This window comes from Stomoxys calcitrans, chromosome 3 (genome assembly GCF_963082655.1).
Source record: "Stomoxys calcitrans chromosome 3, idStoCalc2.1, whole genome shotgun sequence".
In the NCBI taxonomy this organism is placed as follows: domain Eukaryota; kingdom Metazoa; phylum Arthropoda; class Insecta; order Diptera; family Muscidae; genus Stomoxys; species Stomoxys calcitrans.
Window position 1 is genome coordinate 103,262,279 of NC_081554.1, and position 21,259 is coordinate 103,283,537.

The 21,259-nt window shown below is 40.7% G+C and overlaps 1 protein-coding gene across 6 annotated transcripts in view; it reads left to right on the forward strand.

Moving 5' to 3' along the window:
* LOC106091660 (pseudouridylate synthase RPUSD2) overlaps window positions 1-21,259 on the forward strand; it is a 431,111-nt gene that overhangs the window by 250,873 nt on the left and 158,979 nt on the right. For all 6 annotated transcript variants that reach the window (XM_059365906.1, XM_059365903.1, XM_059365901.1 and 3 more), the window contains 3 exons: window positions 3,931-4,029; window positions 18,919-19,006; window positions 19,090-19,312. In XM_059365906.1, the coding sequence (XP_059221889.1) occupies window positions 3,931-4,029; window positions 18,919-19,006; window positions 19,090-19,312 (410 nt within the window). The remainder of the gene's footprint in view (window positions 1-3,930; window positions 4,030-18,918; window positions 19,007-19,089; window positions 19,313-21,259) is intronic.

Below are 21,259 nucleotides of genomic sequence, written 5' to 3' on the forward strand. Positions count from 1 at the left end.
TTTGAAAGCGAGCCCGTATGTCTTTGGAATGCCCCCAGACTTCTTTGCATTGTGCTGCATACCTGTTTCGCCGCTGGGAAGCTTAAAAAACCCCGACAGCAGCATCACAAAAACCAATGTTATGTTTTTTTTAATGCGAATTCAATATTGTTGCCACATTTCCGGTTCCATCAGCTGAAGCGGCCAACTAATATATACGCCTTGGTATTAAATATACTACATAAACAATGTTACACAATGTCCACACACAATGTCCGAAATTTAAATAGGAGGTATCAACAGAAAATTTTATTTTTGGGGGTTTTATATGCACAAAGTTTTGAGATTGCATTTGTAAAATAAAAGAACAAACTTGCAATATTTGAAAGAATTTGTTTTTGTACATTAAAATAAAAAAAAAAACTAAAACATTTTAAAAAATCGGAATATTTATGAAAATGATTTTTTTGCATTGCTCTCTGACACATCCATAAAGTAAATATAACTTCAAAACATCACTCACTTTTTGAAAATATTTTTACCTGCAGCGCTATGTGAAACGTCCCGGAACAGTGAAAAATATATTAAACAAAACAAAAACACCAATAGAGAAAGAACAAAAAAGCAACGTAGTATTCCAAATAGCATACAAAGGCAATAACACGGAGTGTTGCGACTGAATCTACATAAGCACAACAAAACGAGCACTAAACGCTGGGATAAGCGAACACAAGCTTCACCTAGAAAAACAAAAGGAAACAGCTTTATCACAACACATAATATCCACAGGCCGCTCAGCTGACTTTGAAAACACACGAATCTTGGACAAAGAAACGAAAAAAGGAAAGCGATTCACAATAGAGAGCCTACGATTATAAGAGAACGATGAATCTGAAGGAAGATACGGACAACATAAGCGCTAGCTACAGTGTTGCCATTTTATAACCTGTGATATTAGTTTAAGTCGTGTTTTGGTTTGTATGTTCAACTAGTTGACCCGGGCTCGCTCCGCTACGCCTTCTTTTACTTTATATGGAACAAAAGTTTCCTTGGAATATTTATTTCGACAATTAAAGATCTTTTAGTGAAATACCATGCTACGAAAATGGTATATCGCTTGACTAACAGTTTAACAATATAAGTGCCTTTATTTGAATCCCATATGATCTTTATTGGTGCACGGATTTAATTTTGGATGTAAGGTGTACTCCATTCTTAATACTTTATTTCAGCCCGATATTTTCATGATGTCTGATTAAGGGGTGTTTTCGGGGGAGAGGTGGTGCCCCAGATACTTGGGCCTGAAAAATATCAGCATCGTGCTCTTCTTTCAAATACCATTTATTTAAACTCATTTTGCCATTGGTTTAAAGAGAGTTTAAAGGTTGAGGCGTCTCACTAGCACATGGCCTCAAAATTGGTTATCAAATTCGTTTTCTAATCAAAAATACCTTTCATTTGAGCCACATATTGGCATGGTCGAAAATTTTTTCCACTTTGAGGCTGTTTTGGGAAAGGCGTGATGCCCTAAATACATGGTCCTACATTTGGATATCAAATTCGTATTCTATACTCCCAAATGCCTTTATTTGAGCCCCATATTGCGATGGTCACTAAAAAATTGCTCTTTATGGTGTATTTTGGGAAAGGGGTAGACCCCCCGAAAATTGGTCCCGAAAATGGGTATCAATTCTTGCTCTACCCCCCAATACCTTTCATTTAAGCTCCACGTTCGCAAGGTCGGTAAATATGCCCGATTTAGGGGGTGCCCGATAAATATGCCCGATTTTGGGGGTGATCCCCCAAACACTAAGCCCGGAAAATATATCAGCAACGTACTCTATTCTCATATATCTATATATCATTTATTTGAACCCCATATTGCCATTGCCCTCAAAATTGGATATCAAATTCGTTTTCTAATCTCATTTAAACTTCTTATTGCAAAAGTCAGCAAATGTCCGGTTTGGGGTATTGGCCCTAAAAACTATGAATATTTAGTTCCACTCTAATATGGTGGTGGGACGTCCGCTGTTTTGGGGATTGGGCTGATCCCCCAATCACTAAGCCCGGAAAATATATCAGCAACGTACTCTATGCTCATATATCTATATATCATTTATTTGAACCCCATATTTTCATTGCCCTCAAAATTGGATATCAAAATCGTTTTCTAATCTCATTTAAACTCCTTATTGAAAAAGTCAGCAAGCATGTCCGGTTTGGGGTATTGGCCCTAAAAACTATGAATATTTAGTTCCACTCTAGACAGTTGTTCCATAATGTTGATATCAGATATGTGGTATACTCCCACATACCTTTAATTTGAGCCCCATATTTCCATAGTCGGCAAAAATGACCGGCTTTACTCCCAAAGACCTTTCATTTGAGCCGCATATTGCTGTGGTCGTAAATTTGTCCCCTATGGGGGATGCTTTTGGTGAGAGGCGGCCCCCAATCACTTGGTCCCATATTTGGATATCAGATTCGTATTCTACATCCAAATACCTTTTATTTAAGCCCCATATTCCCATGGTCAGCAAATAAGTCCTGTTTGGGGGGTGTTTTGGGAAAGGGGTGGACCCCCAGAAACGTGGTCCCTCATTTGGATATCAGAATCGTATTCTACTCGCAAATACCTTTCATTTGAGTCCCATATTGCCATGGTCGGTAAATATGTCCGATTTAGGCATGTTTTGGGGCTTGGGGTGGTCCCCCTAGCACTTGGTACGACAATTGGATATCAGATACGTTTTCTTATCCTAAATACCTTTCATTTGAGTCCCATATTGTCGTGATTGGTTCAAATATATGTTTGGTAGGTTTTAGAGTAGGGCAGCCCCCCTAAGTACCCCATCCGAAATTTGAATACCAAATTTTTATTTTTAGGGTACTAAATATATGAGAGCACACAAAATTTCGTTTAAATCGCACCACCCATCTCCGATATCTGGTGTTTCTGAAAATTAGTGTAAGGGGGAGGGTTCGCCCTATTTTCACCACGGGGTCATTATGCACCATCTGTGAAAATTTGAAGAAAATCGGTTCAGCCGTTTCTGAGTCTATAAGGAACACACAAACATACAAACAAACAGACAAACAAATACAAATCGATTTATATATATAACAATGTAAACTGTTAAAATTAATATTGTAAGTTATGAAATAGTTCTTGCTATGTGCATAATTGTGTGACTGTGTAATTTTATTTAAATTGATGGATTAAAAATCTCCTGAAGAGGTCAAAAATAATTGACGAAATGTTGGGAGAAATGCACTAAACGACTTTCTTTTATTTGCAAATCCACAAAGGACTTCAAGCTTAACAACTTAACCATAATTTTTTTCTTTCTGTCACATTTAGAAAATTGAAAATATATTCGATGACAAATTATTCCTTGGCGGCGACTAAGGCAAACTTTTTTTGGAAATAGTACAAATTGAAATTTTCCCCCAAAACATATTTGAAATATTAAAAAAACAATCACGCGATTTTGGAATGCTAACTTCGGTTGCGTATTCTGTCATTAAAAAATTGACTAGTTTCGTTAAATCATCTATGATATTACACTCAAAATTGTTTTATGTTTACGTTTACACCCCAAATGAACACAGTACACAACAACAAAACATTTATGTTGATTATGCAACCTTCTGATCTTTTTGTATGTAGGGGTGAAATTGTAGTTTGAAAATACACCCCAAATTCCAAAAAGAAATTTGACCCCAATTTATCATTGGGACACAAAATGATCTCTTTTTTTTAGGTGCAATTGCATTTTTTGGGTTGCATTTGTTTTGGGGTAGTTTTTCATATGCAAAAGCACCTCAAAGTTGGGGTCTATTTCCCTTTTCAATTTGAAGGGTTTTTTGGAGCCTACTGTCATAGCGCCCTTATTTATACAAACAGTAAAACGCTCCTTGATGACAAATTTTGTTGTTCTTTTTCAGATATTTTCCGGGTTTGATGATTACAAGGATATGAAGAAACCGCAGAATCCAGAAAAGCGAAAAGTAGAAGATGCTGACCAGCTGAAAGATTTAAAAAAAGTAAGTTGATTTCAGGTTATTATAGCTACTTCCTAGTCTACCAGATAACCAAAATATTTAGTTACAATCGAAGTTTATGCGGGTTAGATATATAGATTGGGCAGGAAGCGGAAACCGAAACAAAAACAGTCCAATCAAGTCGCTGAGACTCAGAGCGGTAGTTTTATGAGAAACTCGAGTAAAGTACTACACGCAAAAAAAGTCATACTTTTGAAATACCATTGCGACGAACAAATGTATTTTACTGGGGACCTAGGATAGGGAAAGAACCTAAAAAGATGACATCAGGCGGTGCATTGACGGGAAACTCAATGCAGTCTAAAGAAAAGGGAGCAGACGATGAGGTCATCACCTACTCCCAAGATGCCCATTTACTGGAGGACCAATGATTTAGGGAAGCCAGACAAACCTCCACCTGAGCGAGACTGCTACACACACTCTGAGGGAGAGAATCAGCAATGGCAAGCCTTAACTCAGTAGCCATGTTAACTACAAATTATTCTATGCTAACACTGGTACTTTGCTGAGGACCTGCATTATTTGTCATAAAAATTGAAATAATATACTTTTCCCAGAGCTGTCATCGTTGCAATACTGGTGAGACAGGGAGACGGACGCCACCTACGTCGGAACTGTAACGGCTAGGAGGGAAAGCAAAACAGACAGGAAACAAGGTACTGATAGGGTGCGATGGGAACTTCCACCACATTTCGTGGGGAACTACCGACACTAATAAGCGGAGCCAAGTCTTGGCAGAGTTTTTGAATATTAACGACCTAATAACTCTTAATATTGGTAACACCGCTGCCTTTGTTAATAGGATTAGGAAGGAGGTATTAGATGTGACGATATGCTCGGAAAATCTAATCGATGAGGTTCAGGATTAGACGACTGGGAGTGAGAGCAGAGACAACGGAGGACATGTTGAGGATTTTGATGAAAACCCATTTTGCACAGGATACGACGGGACTCACGAACGCACCGGAATCTTGGAATAATTTTGTTGATTGAAGGATTATAATTACGAAGGAGCTTTCAACCATTTAAGTCACCCCGAGCTGATGGAATATTTCCGGCGTTACTACAGAAAGAGGCATACTCTCTGGCGCCCCATCTGACTAATATTATAATAGCGTGCTTAGTACTTGCATATACTCCGAAAGCCTGGCAGGAGGCAAGGGTGGTATTTATACCCAAGCCCGGCAAGGAAAGTTATGCCTTAAGGCTCATAGGCCTACAGACCTATAAGCCATACGTCTTCTCTACTCAAAACCATGGAACGTATTGTGGACACCATGACATCCAGCGAACTGCTCAAATTTAAAGAACAATCTCGTGCCCTGCACGAGATTGTGCATAAAATAGAAGAATCCTTCGATGCCAAAACGTACAGCCTGGCGGTATGCATAAATCTAAGTGAGAAACTGGTACAGGGCACGCCAAAGGAGGGATTTTATCGCCACTCCTATGGGTGACCACCATAAATGATGTTATAATACTTCTAAGGGGTAAAAATCCGAACCAGCTATGCAGAAGGGCCGAAAGAATCTTGCATATGGCATATGACAGGGCTACACCCAGAGGTTCAAATGTTTACCCGAAGAAGACTGAAATCTGCCTGTTCATGAGGAAGGTGGGCCAATTTAACGCACCACGTTTCCTGAATAGGACGATTTCGATATCTGACACGGTCTGGATCCGCCATAGGATTTTCGCTTATTACTGAGGCTATTACTGAAAGGCAGTAAGAAGGAGATCAGTATAGGTTAGGATTAAGTGGCAGTCTGCCATCAAACTCACTTAGACGTTTTCGTCCATTGTGATACCACAGGAACAGAAGGAGGAAGATGCCTTCTAGTTCATACCGTTGAAACATCCAGGACGCTTTAAAAAGCCCAATAACTTGCGAATGTTCACATCCGCTAAATCAGACAGGTTCTCTAAAGTGGAACTCTTTCTCACTGCTAGTGCGGGACACACACACGGAAGGTGTTCTATAGTCTCTTCTTCCTCGATGCCCCTACTGCTTCTGCAAAAGTCGTTGCTGGCAACCTTCAGTCTGTCAGCGTATTTTCTGATTAGACAGTGACCTGTCATGACGGATACAATCACTGAGACGTCTGTTCTAGCTAATGACAGCAAAGCAGTAGACCTCTTCAAGTTTAGATGAGGCCACATAGTCATCATTCGTTGCCCTTCGGGTCTGGTCCTGAAAACTTAGCTTACATGTCGCTAGAGGCATACCCACAGATTCCAGTGTCCCTGAAGTGTGTAAGGTAGTTACTAGTCTCACAAGCTCGTCCGCTTTAGAACTCCCTGGGATATCTCTGTGGCCCAGCAACAAGAACAGGTGAATTTTGAACTGTTCAGCCATCTCGTTGAGTGATCTGCGACAGTCAAGGGCAGTTTTTGTGTTCAGAAATACGTTCTCCAGGGATTTAATGGCTGCCTGGCTGTCTGAGATTATATTTATGCCAATCGTCGTAATGACATTATATCTTAGCCATTCCACCACTTCCTTAATTGCAAGGATCTCTGCTTGATACACACAGCAGTGGTCGGGTAACCTCTTCGATATGACCAGTTCTAGATCTTTAGAGTACATCCCAAACCTCACCTGGTCGTTGAGTTTGGAACCATCCGTATAGAACTCCATGTAACTTCTGTTACCATGGATATCGTAGTTATAATCGGTTCTATCAGGAATAGTGGTACAATAATTTTTATCAAAAAGCGGCTCAGGTAGGCTGTTATCTACACTCCCTGGAACATCGGATATTGTATCAAGAATAACACAGTGTCCGTAGCCGCCACATGACTAATGACAAAGCTCCCTTAACCTCACGACATTGGTCGCTGCAATTTGGGTAGCCACAATGTCCAGAGGCATAAGATGTAGCATTAAATTCAGTGCATCATATGGTGTCGGCCTCATTGCGGCTGTGATGCTCAAACAAGCTTTCCTTTGGATCCGGTTAAGTATTGAACAGTAGGTGGATTTTTGAAGCGCTGTCTACCAGACCACAACACCATATAGGATAATAGGTCTGACAACTGCAGTGTATACCCAATGCATGACACGCGGTCTAAATCCCCAACTTTTGCCAATGGCTCTCTTGCAGGTGTGTGTATAGGGCAAGAGTGTCCTTTCTTGCTACTTTCCAAAATGTCAGTATAGCTATTGTGTTAAATCGGTGCGGCAAATGATTGAATGTGTAGTGCATGCAGGGGAGATAAGATGTTGGAGCACTTCCTTTGTCATTGCCCAGCTTTTGCATCTAATAGATACATTTAGGTGGGGACACAATACCATGAACCAAGTTCGGGGGTTGGCATGGAAAACAATTAAGGATTTTGTAAGTAGCACGAATTCCTAACTAAGGTTTTCTTTTTCGAGGTTACTTTTTTTGTATTTAGAGTGCTAAACAGCCCATTCCTCCACGCTCATATGGTTCCTGGATAAGAACCACGTCCAATCCCCCTGCCATCAGGAGGACCTTTAGTGCCGCCGAAGCGGCTTTGCAATGGTGTATATTTATCTGTATTAACCGGACCATAGTAACGAATCAGAATTTCCACCACTGTTGCGTTAGCCTCATCTTTTGAGCAGTTCATCCTCACAAGATTCGTTAGATCTTGTCATGATGAGCTTCCGTACGCATCCAGAGGCAAGTGAGAAAGCTGTGGAACCACTCTTCCTCAGGACACTGAACGTTGTGGACAATTCCTTCTAGATGCTTCACTAGCTGCTGCTGTCGAAGTACTTTTTGAGTTTCGTGCTTCCCCGCTGGCGCACACCTTGAGCCCAGTCCAACCGTATAACCTACACACACAGGGCTTGTCGGGTCCCGTTTCCATACCATCCCCTCCTGTTTCGATTGTGGCAGGGAGATTTTCAGTTTCCTGCAATCCACCTGACTTTATCATTGTGGTCGATAGTTTTTCAGGCAAGTGTTCGGCAACAACTGCTGAGTCGTCGCCTGATTTCCCAACCCCACCGCTTCTATAGACCTTCAGTTTCAACTTGTTGAATCCCTTCAGACTTGTTGAGATCTGCGAGTTTGATACGAATACTGCGTATCTCCGGCCACCATCAGACTCATCCAATCTTTCAGTCGGTGGTTGAAAGATTGGTATTACATTCTCTCTCGGTCTTCCAAGTATCGATTAAGGATCTGAGGGAATCCTTTGTATCCAAGCATGCGTCATTGCTCGAGAAGGAATATCCTCCATGCTACGGCCTGATACCACCACCGCAGCTGTTAAGTCTTTAGAGTCCATTCTAAGCCTACTTCCGGGCTTAAGATCTACCGATTCACTGGAAACAGACGCAGATCATCAACCGCCTAATGGATACCTCTATCGCAGCTTTCCTTGAGTGACTTAAGTTGACTTCCGGTGACCGACCTATTATATCAATGTCGTCGGCATAAGCGGATAGCATTTGCTGTCTTGTGAGTAGTGTGCCCTATCTATCCACATCAGCATCTTGTATACTCTTCTCCAGTAGGATATAAAAGAGGTCACACGTTAGGCTGTCTCTTTGTCTTAAACCTCGTTTATTATTAAATGGTTCCGAGATATTCTTTCCTTTTCTTACTGGGAACGTGTATCAGCAAGTGTTATCCTGCAGAGTCTTATTATTTTGCAGGGATACAAAACTCATACATGGCTTAAAATACCTTTGTAATCGACAAAGAAGTGGTAGGTGTTCATTTGTTCTTCTCCGGGCTTTTCCAGGTTTTGGCGCAGTGTGAATATCTGGTCTAGTGTGGATTTACACGTTCGAAAGCCGCATTGATAGGGCGCAATTATCTCATTGACGGTTAAAATCTGTTCACACAGTACGCTCGAGAGAGAGTTTTGTATGCGATGGAGAGGAGACTTATTCCTCTGTAGCTGGTACATACCTTCTTGTCCGCTTTCTTGTGCATGGGACATATCCGGCTGAGGTTCCAACCATCAGCTATTCGTTTTTCTAGCCACATTGCGGGGGGATGTGCCTGCACCAAAGAAATTGGTTTGATGTTTATGTCTTTGGTAAAATTTCCGGACTTCATTTCGTCTCCCGTACATCTCAATTCGCTCACACTCACGTATTTCCATTTCCTTTTTCTATTTGCGGAATAGTCGTTTCTCCGCTCTCGGCCTATACCTCCTCTTCATCTGGCGCGTTGCTACTGATTGCAGGATTGCTCTGTATGCTGAAATCATGACTTCAGTAGCATCTCGACACTGTTGGTCGTACCATAGGTTTCTTGGGGGAGGTTTTCGGTATCCAAGTACGAATTTCGCGCATTTTCCATGGAGTGGGCAATGGCTTGTTACAGCGCCATTATATCATTGAAGGAAGGTGTGCTTTCATCAAGCTGTTGGGTCAGTCGAGTGGAGTATGCCGTTGCCATCTGTTGTGTTTGCTGCTTTTCAATGTCCAGCTTCTGTGCAGTGTCAGATCGTACTTTCTTCACCATACTCAAACCTTTGCTGCTACGAACCTTTGCTGCAACAAGGTAATGATCCGAATCTATATGCGCTCGTAGAATATCATTGGTCTGCTCGTCCTTGCCTTCCGTCGTGGCATGGGCACAAATAAGGTTGATGTTGAAGAATTTGACTTTTATGTGGATTGTGGCTAGCCTCTCACCCACCTGAGTAAAGCTTGAGACAAGTCTCCGAATAACCACAAAACCACAGCCAAATTCATGCTTCGTGTCATTGCAGCTATAGTAAAGTTCGTCAACGTTTGGTGTTGTTGTGACGCCATTGCCGATCCATCGCACTTCCAGTAAAGCGGCAATATCTGCCTTGTACTTCACCAATCGCCATCTGCCTCTTAAACGAGTGCGGACATTCCTGGTGCGGATCCGCAAATCATGGTATTTTTTTCGTTTGCGTGGGTTGTCAACGTTATGGGCCCGGTTTTACTATTTCTTTGTTTCGCAGAGTGATTCTTATAGTTTTCCGGGGGCGGGTTACGGTCCCAGCCCAACGCCCGCATAGGTTTTGTGGTATCGCACATATATCCCTCGATGTCGCAATGTCCGACGCTCGCCTCCTGTCGCCCCTAACCTGGGAACAAACGCTGATGTTGGCCATTCGTTATTTGAACGCACTTATAACTCGTCTTGTCATCTCGAGTACAATTGGCACTCTGTATTTAATTAAGAGCCAGTGCCACCTGACCCGTCACTGAAGCTCTCCTCTCGTAATCGCATTGCAATACAATAGCGAGTTAGCAGCTGTTTGGTTCTGCTTCTAAACTCTTAAAGAGGAAGTCATGCCGTTTATCATGAAAAAGAACATCGTATACCATATCCTTTTCATCAAATTTTCGATAACTAAATCGCAAAGTTGTTACCAGCCTCTTTTGCTCCCGCTAATGTGGTCTTTCCCCTACTAACTCTGATCTCGATTGGTTCGGTATTATGGTACTCCCGGGCTCTAACAATAAAAAAATCAACCGTGACTCTAGTAATCTATTGAAATTGCCAACACGAAATCGTCACCACAAACTGAAAATATCAAGCTGGGATAGGTCTTCAACCCAGATACGCACCCTCGCCGACCAGCGAAAAAACGAAAGATTACATATAAATTTACGTAGAAAAAAATCGAAATTAAAATTCTTAAAAAAACATTATTTAAAAATAAATTTCACAATCGGCACTACGACACCTATAGGTACACATGCCCTAACCAGTGTTGCCGTTTTTGGTAGGTTCCTACCAAAATTGGTAGTTTTGTCGAGGGTGAAGGGGTTTCACTGCTTCAAATTTTAGTAAAAAGGGCGTAGGTTCTGATATTGATTAGCTGGTACCAATGTTAAAGGATATCTTCCAAACGCGTCTTTTGTGCGTTCAATGCCTTCAATCAGAAAACTGGGCTATGTGGCAGCTGCATACAAGTATGATCAGATCTGGTTCATGCTCAGATATTGAGACGTCCATGCAACTCACTGTAAAATGATCAGTAAAGGGGCATTTCTGGGCTCAACATTTAAATCGGGAGATAGATTTAATTGAACTCGGCACGGTTGTTCATTGAAATCGGGGCAAAAATGTGACTTTATGAACTTAAGAGTCCTTATCGGGAGATCGGTATAAAGGGTGCTATATCAAGATATAGGCCATCTATGAACGTAAGGCTATAGAGCGATTACAACAAACAGGCGGACGGACATGTCTGGATCTATTATGAATAACGACGATCTAATACTTCGTAGCGTTGAAAATGTATAATTTTGTGTTCGAAACGGAATTGCAAAATGGCCAATCGATCCGTACGATGGTGGGTATAAAAACATACCGCATTTTCGGCTTGTAGAATAACATGTTAGGTTTTGGTGGGGTTTGGTAGAATATTTCTTTAATTTTGGTAGCAACTAATTTTCTTGGGTGGCAACACTGGTCCTTACAGATCACTAGCCTTTTTCTATGTTCTGTTTCTTTGTCTTGTAAACTAAATCCTCGAGTGGTCTATTCACTTAAAACTCGCAATATGGGGTAAAACCTTTCCAACCTAAAGAGGTCTCTGGGACGAATATCGAACCAACGGTAAAAAAAAACTAAGTACAAATATAAAAAAGCAAGATCAACAAAAAAAAACAATTAAGACCCTTTCAATCAAAAACAAAAATCTTAACCAATTGAATACATAAATATATACAAAACTTACTACACCTAATATATAAAATCTGAACACTTAAAACTAGCTTAGCAAAAAACAAGTAAGAGCGTGCTTAGTTCGGCCGGGCCGAATCTTATATATCCTCCACCATGGATCGCATTTGTCGAGTTCTGTGCGCGGTATTTTTTTTTAGGTAAACAAGGAATATTGAATGAGAACTGGAGCTATATCAAGTTATAGTCCGATTCGGACCATAAATGAATACCGAACATTGTGGAAGTCATTGTGTAATATTTCAGTTTATTCGGATAAGTATTGCGCCTTGTAGGTATCTTTGGTATCTTTTGTTTGGTTCAACTATTGATCCTTTTAATTAAACTAGAAAAAGAAACCAATAATCCTTTTACTTCCACTGACTTCATTTTTTTTAAACACACTCTAAAAGGAACTTTGGTTATTTTTTTTAGTAATAACCTTGCTTTTTGCACAGTACTGACTTCTATATAACTTCACCGCTTGCGTAAGACTACTCACGCTAGAACTTCGCTTAACTTCCATGACACTGGCCAAAGGCTATTTACTTTCAAATATATTCAATGTCATCTTCGCAATCCGAACTTTCCACTAGAATTGTTGTTGTCCTGAGATCCTCTCTAATTCTAATGGCAACCATGCCTACCAGCAAAACCGTGTGCCGACTCCCTGTGTCCCATGCTATCCTTGTTCTGACGGTCAATATCAACAAACCACACGCAAAAATAAAAAAATACATAATATTGCTACTAATAAGTAAATAAACCCAATTAATCGGCCACAAAAGCAAAATGTCGAGCACATTATGTATCTCCGCCCAGGCGAAGTCGCATTCGTCATGCATTAGAGGCCCGTAACGTCAACTACACCCTCAAACAAGGGAATTCATACCCTTTCCATTGCCACTGCCGTCATATATGCCAATAAGCCGGAGCATGAAAGGCATATCAGGAAGTCTCCAACCCATCAGCCAATTGAATATGACCTAACTCGGCGACGGCCATCAATGGTAAACAAACCGCAGCCCAACCTCACCTGGTGAGAGTCAGCCCCAGACCTCAACGAAGTGGATACCCTATGTCCGCGATAGCAGTCTATTTTTGGGGTCTTGAATAGACGCTGGCTGTTGGCGTACACCTTATTGTTCACGTGGCTCCAAAGGAAGAACGCGTAAGGTGTTAAATTACAAGATCTAGGTGGCCAATTGTGATCCCTTCTTCCAGAGATAACACGGCTATGTTTAAAGTACGTAGCGCCGCATAGAGCAACAAATGGTACAAATCGGTATATTACCTGATATTGCTACCAATCTCTTGATTTGAGTTCTTAAGTTTATTACAGGCGTTTATTTCAAGGCATGGATTGTGTTTCCCATTTTACTGATTTCAGGGGTCTTAGGTTAGTTGGAAAAGAATGTGTGGATATAATCCGATCCATGACACTATGGGCATACACGCAATCCAATAATCGGCTTTTTGTGCGCTCTAAACACTAAAAAGTAACCTTAAAAAATTAAATCTTAGTTAGAAATTCCGTGAAACTTTCAAAGTCCTTAATTGTTTGCCATACCACGTCCCTTAGTTGGTTCATGTGTGTTATTGTTTCCCCACCTAAGTACCGGTGTCTTTTAGCCGCGAAAGCCGCGCAATGACATATGAAAAATGCTGCAACGTCTCATCATCTTCCCCGCATGCCCTACACAAACTATCACTTGCCGCACAGATTTTGTATAAGTGATCTCGCAGTCCTAAGTGTCCTGATATCATACCGAAAGCTATACTGACCTCATTCTTACTTCCTTTCAGTAAAAGCCTCGTCTTCACACGATCCGGATCTCCCCATAGGATTTTCGCCGTCCTACTGACCGTTTCGCTATGCCAGAGTGTTCGTGGCTCACGCCATTAACTCAGGCAGCGGCAACCCGAACGGCTTAGGGTTTACTAAGTTTAATGACGGCAGTCCTCTGGCCTACACTGACAAATCGTCTGCTTTTTCATTCTCCTTAATCCGCTATGGCCCGCCAACCAAACGATGTGGATAATGCCATGCTCAGTGAAGGCGTTAATCTTCTTACACTCCAAGACTGTTGCCCTTATGGCCAGTTTACTGTCCGTAAAGATGTTCACGCTCGACGTCCACCCGCAAACAACACCGTACCACCTGACGCATTCCGTGATCGCCCGGATCTCCGACTGCAGTTACTGTTCCGACTGCAGTCGAAAACAGTTCTCAGTCCCTAGGTTCTCGATGTATACCCCCAGGTCCACTCTATCCTCAAGCTTTGATCTATCTGTGTAACATGATCGTCCAGATGGCTATACCGTAGTTCCGCCAATCCAAGACTTTGCCGCTAACAGCAGTGCCACGCACTCGGTCTCAAATGTCCTCTCAGGTATCCGATCGGAAACCTCTTCCATTCCTATTGTCGCCTCGATTATACCGCGATGCAGTTGTGCCAGGTGTTTTTCGCAAAAAATCGTCAACAAATAGTCACTCTCTTAAATTAGATCAATTAAATGGTGTTATTTTCAAAGGATGCGAGGCAACTAGAATGAATTAATACTGAAGGTTGATTAATTATTTTTAATATTTTTTTCTATAAAAGCATATATACATACATATATATTTTTTTATAATGTTTATTTAAATGTTTATTGCGAAAACAAATCAAGAGATAACAAACAAGTAAAAGCGTGCTAAGTTCGGCCGGGCCGAATCTTATATACCCTCCACCATGGATCGCATTTGTCGAGTTCTTTTCCTGGCATCTCTTCTTAGGCAAAAAAGGATATAAGAAAAGAGTTGCTCTGCTATTAAAACGATATCAAGATATGGTCCGGTTCGGACCACAATTAAATTATATGTTGGAGACCTGTGTAAAATTTTAGCTAATTCGTATAAGAATTGCGCCCATTGGGGCTTACGAAGTAAAATAGAGAGAACGATTTATATGGAATCTGTATGGGGCTATAGACTGATTCAGACCATAATAAAAACGTTTGTTGATGGTCATGAGAGTATCCATCGTACAAAATTTCAGGCATATCGGATAATAATTGCGACCTCTAGGGGTCAAGAAGTCAAGATCCCAGATCGGTTTATATGGCAGCTATATCAGGTTATGAACCGATTTGAACCTTATTTGACACAGTTGTTGAAAGTAAAAATAAAATACGTCATGCAAAATTTCAGCCAAATCGGATAGGAATTGCGCCCTCTAGAAGCTCAAGAAGTCAAATCCCCAGATCTGTTTATATGACAGCTATATCAGGTTATGAACCGATTTGAACCATACTTGGCACAGTTGTTGGATATCATAACGAAATACTTCGTGCAAAAATTCATTCAAATCGGATAAGAATTGTGCCCTCTAGAGGGTCAAGAAGTCAAGACGCAAGATCGGTTTATATGGTAGCTATATCAGGTTATGGACCGATTTGAACCATACTTGGCACAGTTGTTGGGTATCATAACAAAACACGTCGTGCGAAATTCCATTCCAATCGGATAAGAATTGCGCCCTCTAGAGGGTCAAGAAGTCAAGACCCAAGATCGGTTTATATGCTAGCTATATCATGTTATGGACCGATTTGAACCATACTTGGCGCTGTTGTTGGATATCATAGCAAAACACGTCATGCAAAATTTCATTCCAATCGGATAAGAATTGCGCACTCTACAGGCTCAAGAAGTCAAGACCCAAGATCGGTTTATATGGCAGCTATATCAGGTTATGGACCGATTTGAACCATACTTGGCACACTTGTTGGATATCATAACAAAACACGTCGTGCAAAATTTCATTCTGATCGGATAAGAATTGCGCACGCTAGAGGCTCAAGAAGTCAAGACCCAAGATCGGTTTATATGGCAGCTATATCAGGTTATGAACCGATTTCAACCATACTTGGCACAGTTGTTGGATATCATAGCAAAACACGTCATGCAAAATTTCATTCCAATCGGATAAGAATTGCGCACTCTACAGGCTCAAGAAGTCAAGACCCAAGATCGGTTTATATGGCAGCTATATCAAAACATGGACCGATATGGCCCATTTACAATACCAACCGACCTACACTAATAAGAAGTATTTGTGCAAAATTTCAAGCGGCTAGCTTTACTCCTTCGGAAGTTAGCGTGCTTTCGACAGACAGACGGACGGACGGACGGACGGACGGACAGACGGACGGACATGGCTAGATCGACATAAAATGTCGCGACGATCAAGAATATATATACTTTATGGGGTCTCAGACGAATATTTCGAGTAGTTACAAACAGAATGACGAAATTAGTATACCCCCCATCTTATGGTGGAGGGCATAAAAATATGGAATTCAGATATGATTGGAGGGCTAATAATATTTAATTGGTTATTAAATTTTAACGGCCGATGTCAAGCTTTATTCTATATTTCATTTGACGTTTCTGAATTTCAGACTCACTCAATTTTACAAATGAGCAACAAATGAGATTTCAAAATCAACATCGGCCCCTTAAATTTAAGTGCCCTTTACACTAAAACAGGGCAATAATGCGAGTTTGTCGTTAGAGGTCAGTAGTTAACGATAATAATGAATTTTTTTCTTCAAAGGCTGGTACTATATTCGCTTTTCGCGATATTTTCGTCGATTACTTTTTTTTTGTGATAATAGATTTTTAAGCAAAAACAAGTAAAAGCGTGCTAAGTTCGGCCGGGCCGAATCTTATATACCCTCCACCATGGATCGCATTTGTCGAGTTCTTTTCCTGGCATCTCTTCTTAGGCAAAAAAGGATATAAGAAAAGAGTTGCTCTGCTATTAAAACGATATCAAGATATGGTCCGGTTCGGACCACAATTAAATTATATGTTGGAGACCTGTGTAAAATTTTAGCTAATTCGTATAAGAAGTGCGCCCATTGGGGCTTACGAAGTAAAATAGAGAGAACGATTTATATGGAATCTGTATCGGGCTATAGACCGATTCAGACCATAATAAAAACGTTTGTTGATGGTCATGAGAGTATCCATCGTACAAAATTTCAGGCATATCGGATAATAATTGCGACCTCTAGGGGTCAAGAAGTCAAGATCCCAGATCGGTTTATATGGCAGCTATATCAGGTTATGAACCGATTTGAACCTTATATGACACAGTTGTTGAAAGTAAAAATAAAATACGTCATGCAAAATTTCAGCCAAATCGGATAGGAATTGCGCCCTCTAGAAGCTCAAGAAGTCAAATCCCCAGATCTGTTTATATGACAGCTATATCAGGTTATGAACCGATTTGAACCATACTTGGCACAGTTGTTGGATATCATAACGAAATACTTCGTGCAAAAATTCATTCAAATCGGATAAGAATTGTGCCCTCTAGAGGGTCAAGAAGTCAAGACCCAAGATCGGTTTATATGGTAGCTATATCAGGTTATGGACCGATTTGAACCATACTTGGCACAGTTGTTGGGTATCATAACAAAACACGTCGTGCGAAATTCCATTCCAATCGGATAAGAATTGCGCCCTCTAGAGGGTCAAGAAGTCAAGACCCAAGATCGGTTTATATGCTAGCTATATCATGTTATGGACCGATTTGAACCATACTTGGCGCTGTTGTTGGATATCATAACAAAACACGTCGTGCAAAATTTCATTCTGATCGGATAAGAATTGCGCACTCTACAGGCTCAAGAAGTCAAGACCCAAGATCGGTTTATATGGCAGCTATATCAGGTTATGGACCGATTTCAACCATACTTGGCACAGTTGTTGGATATCATAGCAAAACACGTCATGCAAAATTTCATTCCAATCGGATAAGAATTGCGCACTCTACAGGCTCAAGAAGTCAAGACCCAAGATCGGTTTATATGGCAGCTATATCAAAACATGGACCGATATGGCCCATTTACAATACCAACCGACCTACACTAATAAGAAGTATTTGTGCAAAATTTCAAGCGGCTAGCTTTACTCCTTCGGAAGTTAGCGTGCTTTCGATAGACAGACGGACGGACGGACGGACGGACGGACGGACAGACGGACGGACATGGCTAGATCGACATAAAATGTCGCGACGATCAAGAATATAAATACTTTATGGGGTCTCAGACGAATATTTCGAGTAGTTACAAACAGAATGACGAAATTAGTATACCCCCCATCTTATGGTGGAGGGTATAAAAAAAGTAGCTGATTTTATTCAGCAGGATATTTCCTCAATACATATGGTAAAATTTTAATAAAATAGTTATTTTATTTTTTTTGGAGGCCACCGTAGCGCAGAGGTTAGCATGTCCGCCTATGACGCTGAACGCTTGGGTTCGAATCCTGGCGAGACCATCAGAAAAAATTTGCAGCGGTGGTTTCCACCTCCTAATGCTGGCAACATTTGTGAGGTACTATGCCATGTAAAACTTCTCTCCCAAGTGGTGTCGCTCTGCGGCACGCCGTTGCGACTCGGCTGTAAAAAGGAGGCCTCTTATCATTGAGCTTAAACTTGAATCGGACTGCACTCATTGATATGTGAGAAGTTAGCCACTGTTCCTTGGTGGAATGTTCATGGGCAAAAAGCATGAAATGCAAGAAATAAATTTCAAAAAAAATCCTCAACTTATAAAGGGATTCAAGGCGAAAATCGTCAAGCGTCAAGGTTAAGTAAAAAATTTCATAATAATTTTCATTTCCGATTCCGAAAGTTAATGTTGTCCAGATCAGTACCATCAAAAACCGACCATTAAAAATCAAATATCATCTCTCGATAAAGTTCATTTTCGAAAAAGTAAGGACCACTGGCTCAACCGGACCTTAGACTGCCCCAAACAGCCACAAGTTGAGGATGGAGATACTTCTCATTAGCAGCTCATAAATTTTCCAAACCCTAGATACGGTGCTCAGCGACGACCCAAAAATGCGTTAGTTTTTCGAACTGTCACTGCAAGTTTTTCACAATTTTGTAGTGATTTTTAATAACTTCAATGCGTTGTGAAAGCGTGTTTTGCGTTTTGTGTTTAATAATGGCGAAGTTTCTACTCGACAAATCTCAAACAACAAAAGTTTCAAAAGTGACGACTACCGAAATAGCGAAAGAATCAGAATAGAACATCTCGTTGGAAACCCCTCTACATGCTGGAGAATTTTTTGAACAACCTAGATTTAATAGACTACAAAGTCTGAACTCTTAGTTTGTTTTATTTTCTGGTTTTAAGAATTTTCTTATTCTTGTATTGCTTTTATTTTCAGGCAAAATTGGAAACAAAAGCACTGAAAGCTAAACGACCTGGATTTACTGATGAGCGATATCACGAAACTTCTTATTACATAGAAAACGGTAACAGTATATTAGAAGCTAGAGAAGTGTGGACTGAATTACGGTTGTCATCTAAAATACTGTTTGGCATTTTTTCATTTCAGGTTTGCGGAAAGTGTATCCGTATTATTTCACTTTTACTACATTTACAAAAGGTCGTTGGGTAGGAGAAAAAATTTTAGATGTATTCTCACGAGAATTTAGAGCTCATCCTGCTGAGGAGTACGAACGCTGCATTAATTCGGGCACTCTGACTGTTAATTACGAAAAGGTTCCAATCGACTACAAGCTCAAACACAATGATTTGCTAGCAAATGTAGTTCACAGGTATGTTTCTTAGTTCCTTAAAAAAATCTACGTTAATAATATTCTCTATTTATAAGAAAAATTTAGTTGATTGGTGTTAACATGTTGTTTTTGGGATTTAAAAAGATTGCCGTAGCATAACTTATACAAAATTTTATTCCTTGTTTTATATCAACAAGGTGTCTTTTCCGGACGATACATATATTCCAGCATTTTCTATTATTTCAATACCTTTTTTAGAAAACGATTTATTTTTGTTCCCAAAATACGAAACGATTTTGTGCACTTTTTTAATTCGCTTGCAATAGAATTGCACATTTACTCATTGTGAATCCCCAGTGTGCGTGGGTCATCCCGTTGGATTGGGCTCAATGTGTGCGTCTGTGGGAAGGACGAAACCCAACAGGTACTTCGCTGCTAGTGAAGCATTTAAGGAGGAATCGTCCACACCCTAAGAGTCCAGTGTCCTGGATGTGTAAGGATATTCGCAATGACAATATCAAGCGAATCTTGTGAGGATGAATTTTTGGTGGACCCAGAAAACAAGGTGGAATTTTTGAATGCTGACTTTGGTCCGGTCTCTGCAGATAAATCTCGATCATTGTAAGGCCGCTTCGGCATCACTAAAAGTCCTTCGGATTGCAGGAGGATTTGACGTGATTCTTATACAGGAACCATTAGTGTGTTGAGGAATTGTTTCCTGTATTTTAACTACTTAAGAGTATAGGGAATGGAAGACACAGAGTCTGTATTCTTGCAAAGAATAGTCTATATGTTTTTCTTTTTCCGTCGCTAAACACAGAAGATTCAGTAGTAGCCAGCTTTAAAATTAATAATTCTCATTACTGGTTGGCTTCCCTATTTATTATTATGACACACAATTCAGAGATGCCGCCTTCAAGCCTTAAGTTGCTGGCTGAAACCGCTTTTTTTGACGTAATCAAAACGCAGGGGATGTCGCCTATATATGCAGTGCATTGCGTTGGCAATTGGAAAAGTTAAGGGTTGAAGGGGGGAAAGAGGGAGTAGTGTTTATTGATATTCGTCTTAAATTTCTGAACGTCAATGTCGGTGGGAAAGACATTAGCCGGAAGTCGATTCCATATACGACCGAACCATGCATTAACGAAAAATTATTTTTCTCGTTAATGCATGGTTCGGTCGATTGGCCAATCAATTACAAACGGGTGTGAGTTCCCAGCAAGTCTTGTATTCTTGGTGACATCATAACGTCAGGGATAAGAAGGCGTATATCCCTGGTACACACGCCATGAAAATAACGATAGAGCAATACAACGTTATTCACATTCCGAAGATGTTCAAGAAAAGCAATAGAGTTGAATGCTCTTCTGTCCCCAATCAACACCATCGCTCTCTCTTGAACCCGGTCAAGTAGAGTTATATTCCATCTTCGGCCTGATGTAGGTAGTATAGATATTGAGAAGATCAGAAGAGGTGAAATATTTCTTACACCGCTTAAGAAATCCCAAACACTTGAATGCTTCTTTCGACACTTCGAATACGTGTTTTGACCAACGGACATTACATTGTATCTTCATGCCCAGAACATCAATAGCATCTGACTGCTCAATATCTATACCGTCGATAGATTGTAGTGGGTCAGTGAATCGCTTGTGAGGCTGGAAACAGCACTGCGTCTTCTGTGCGTTAAAGTCTACTCTGAGCATTCAACCTCACTCGGAAATGGCCAACAAATCCTGGGAGAGCGTCTCATCCATAATGCGTCTCCTGTCTACAATTTCCCGAGGACTGGGCATATGGTCGAATGAATATGAGTGACACAGACTGTCAATCGGCAAAAGAGTTGACTGGATTCTAAGTCTGACTCAATACATCGTCAATGAAAATGAGAAAAAGGGAAGGGGAAAGGACCGAGAAAGCTCGATATAAATTGGACGAAGTTATTACCGACTCCAAAAGCGACAAGCTTTGATGGAAGTGCACCGT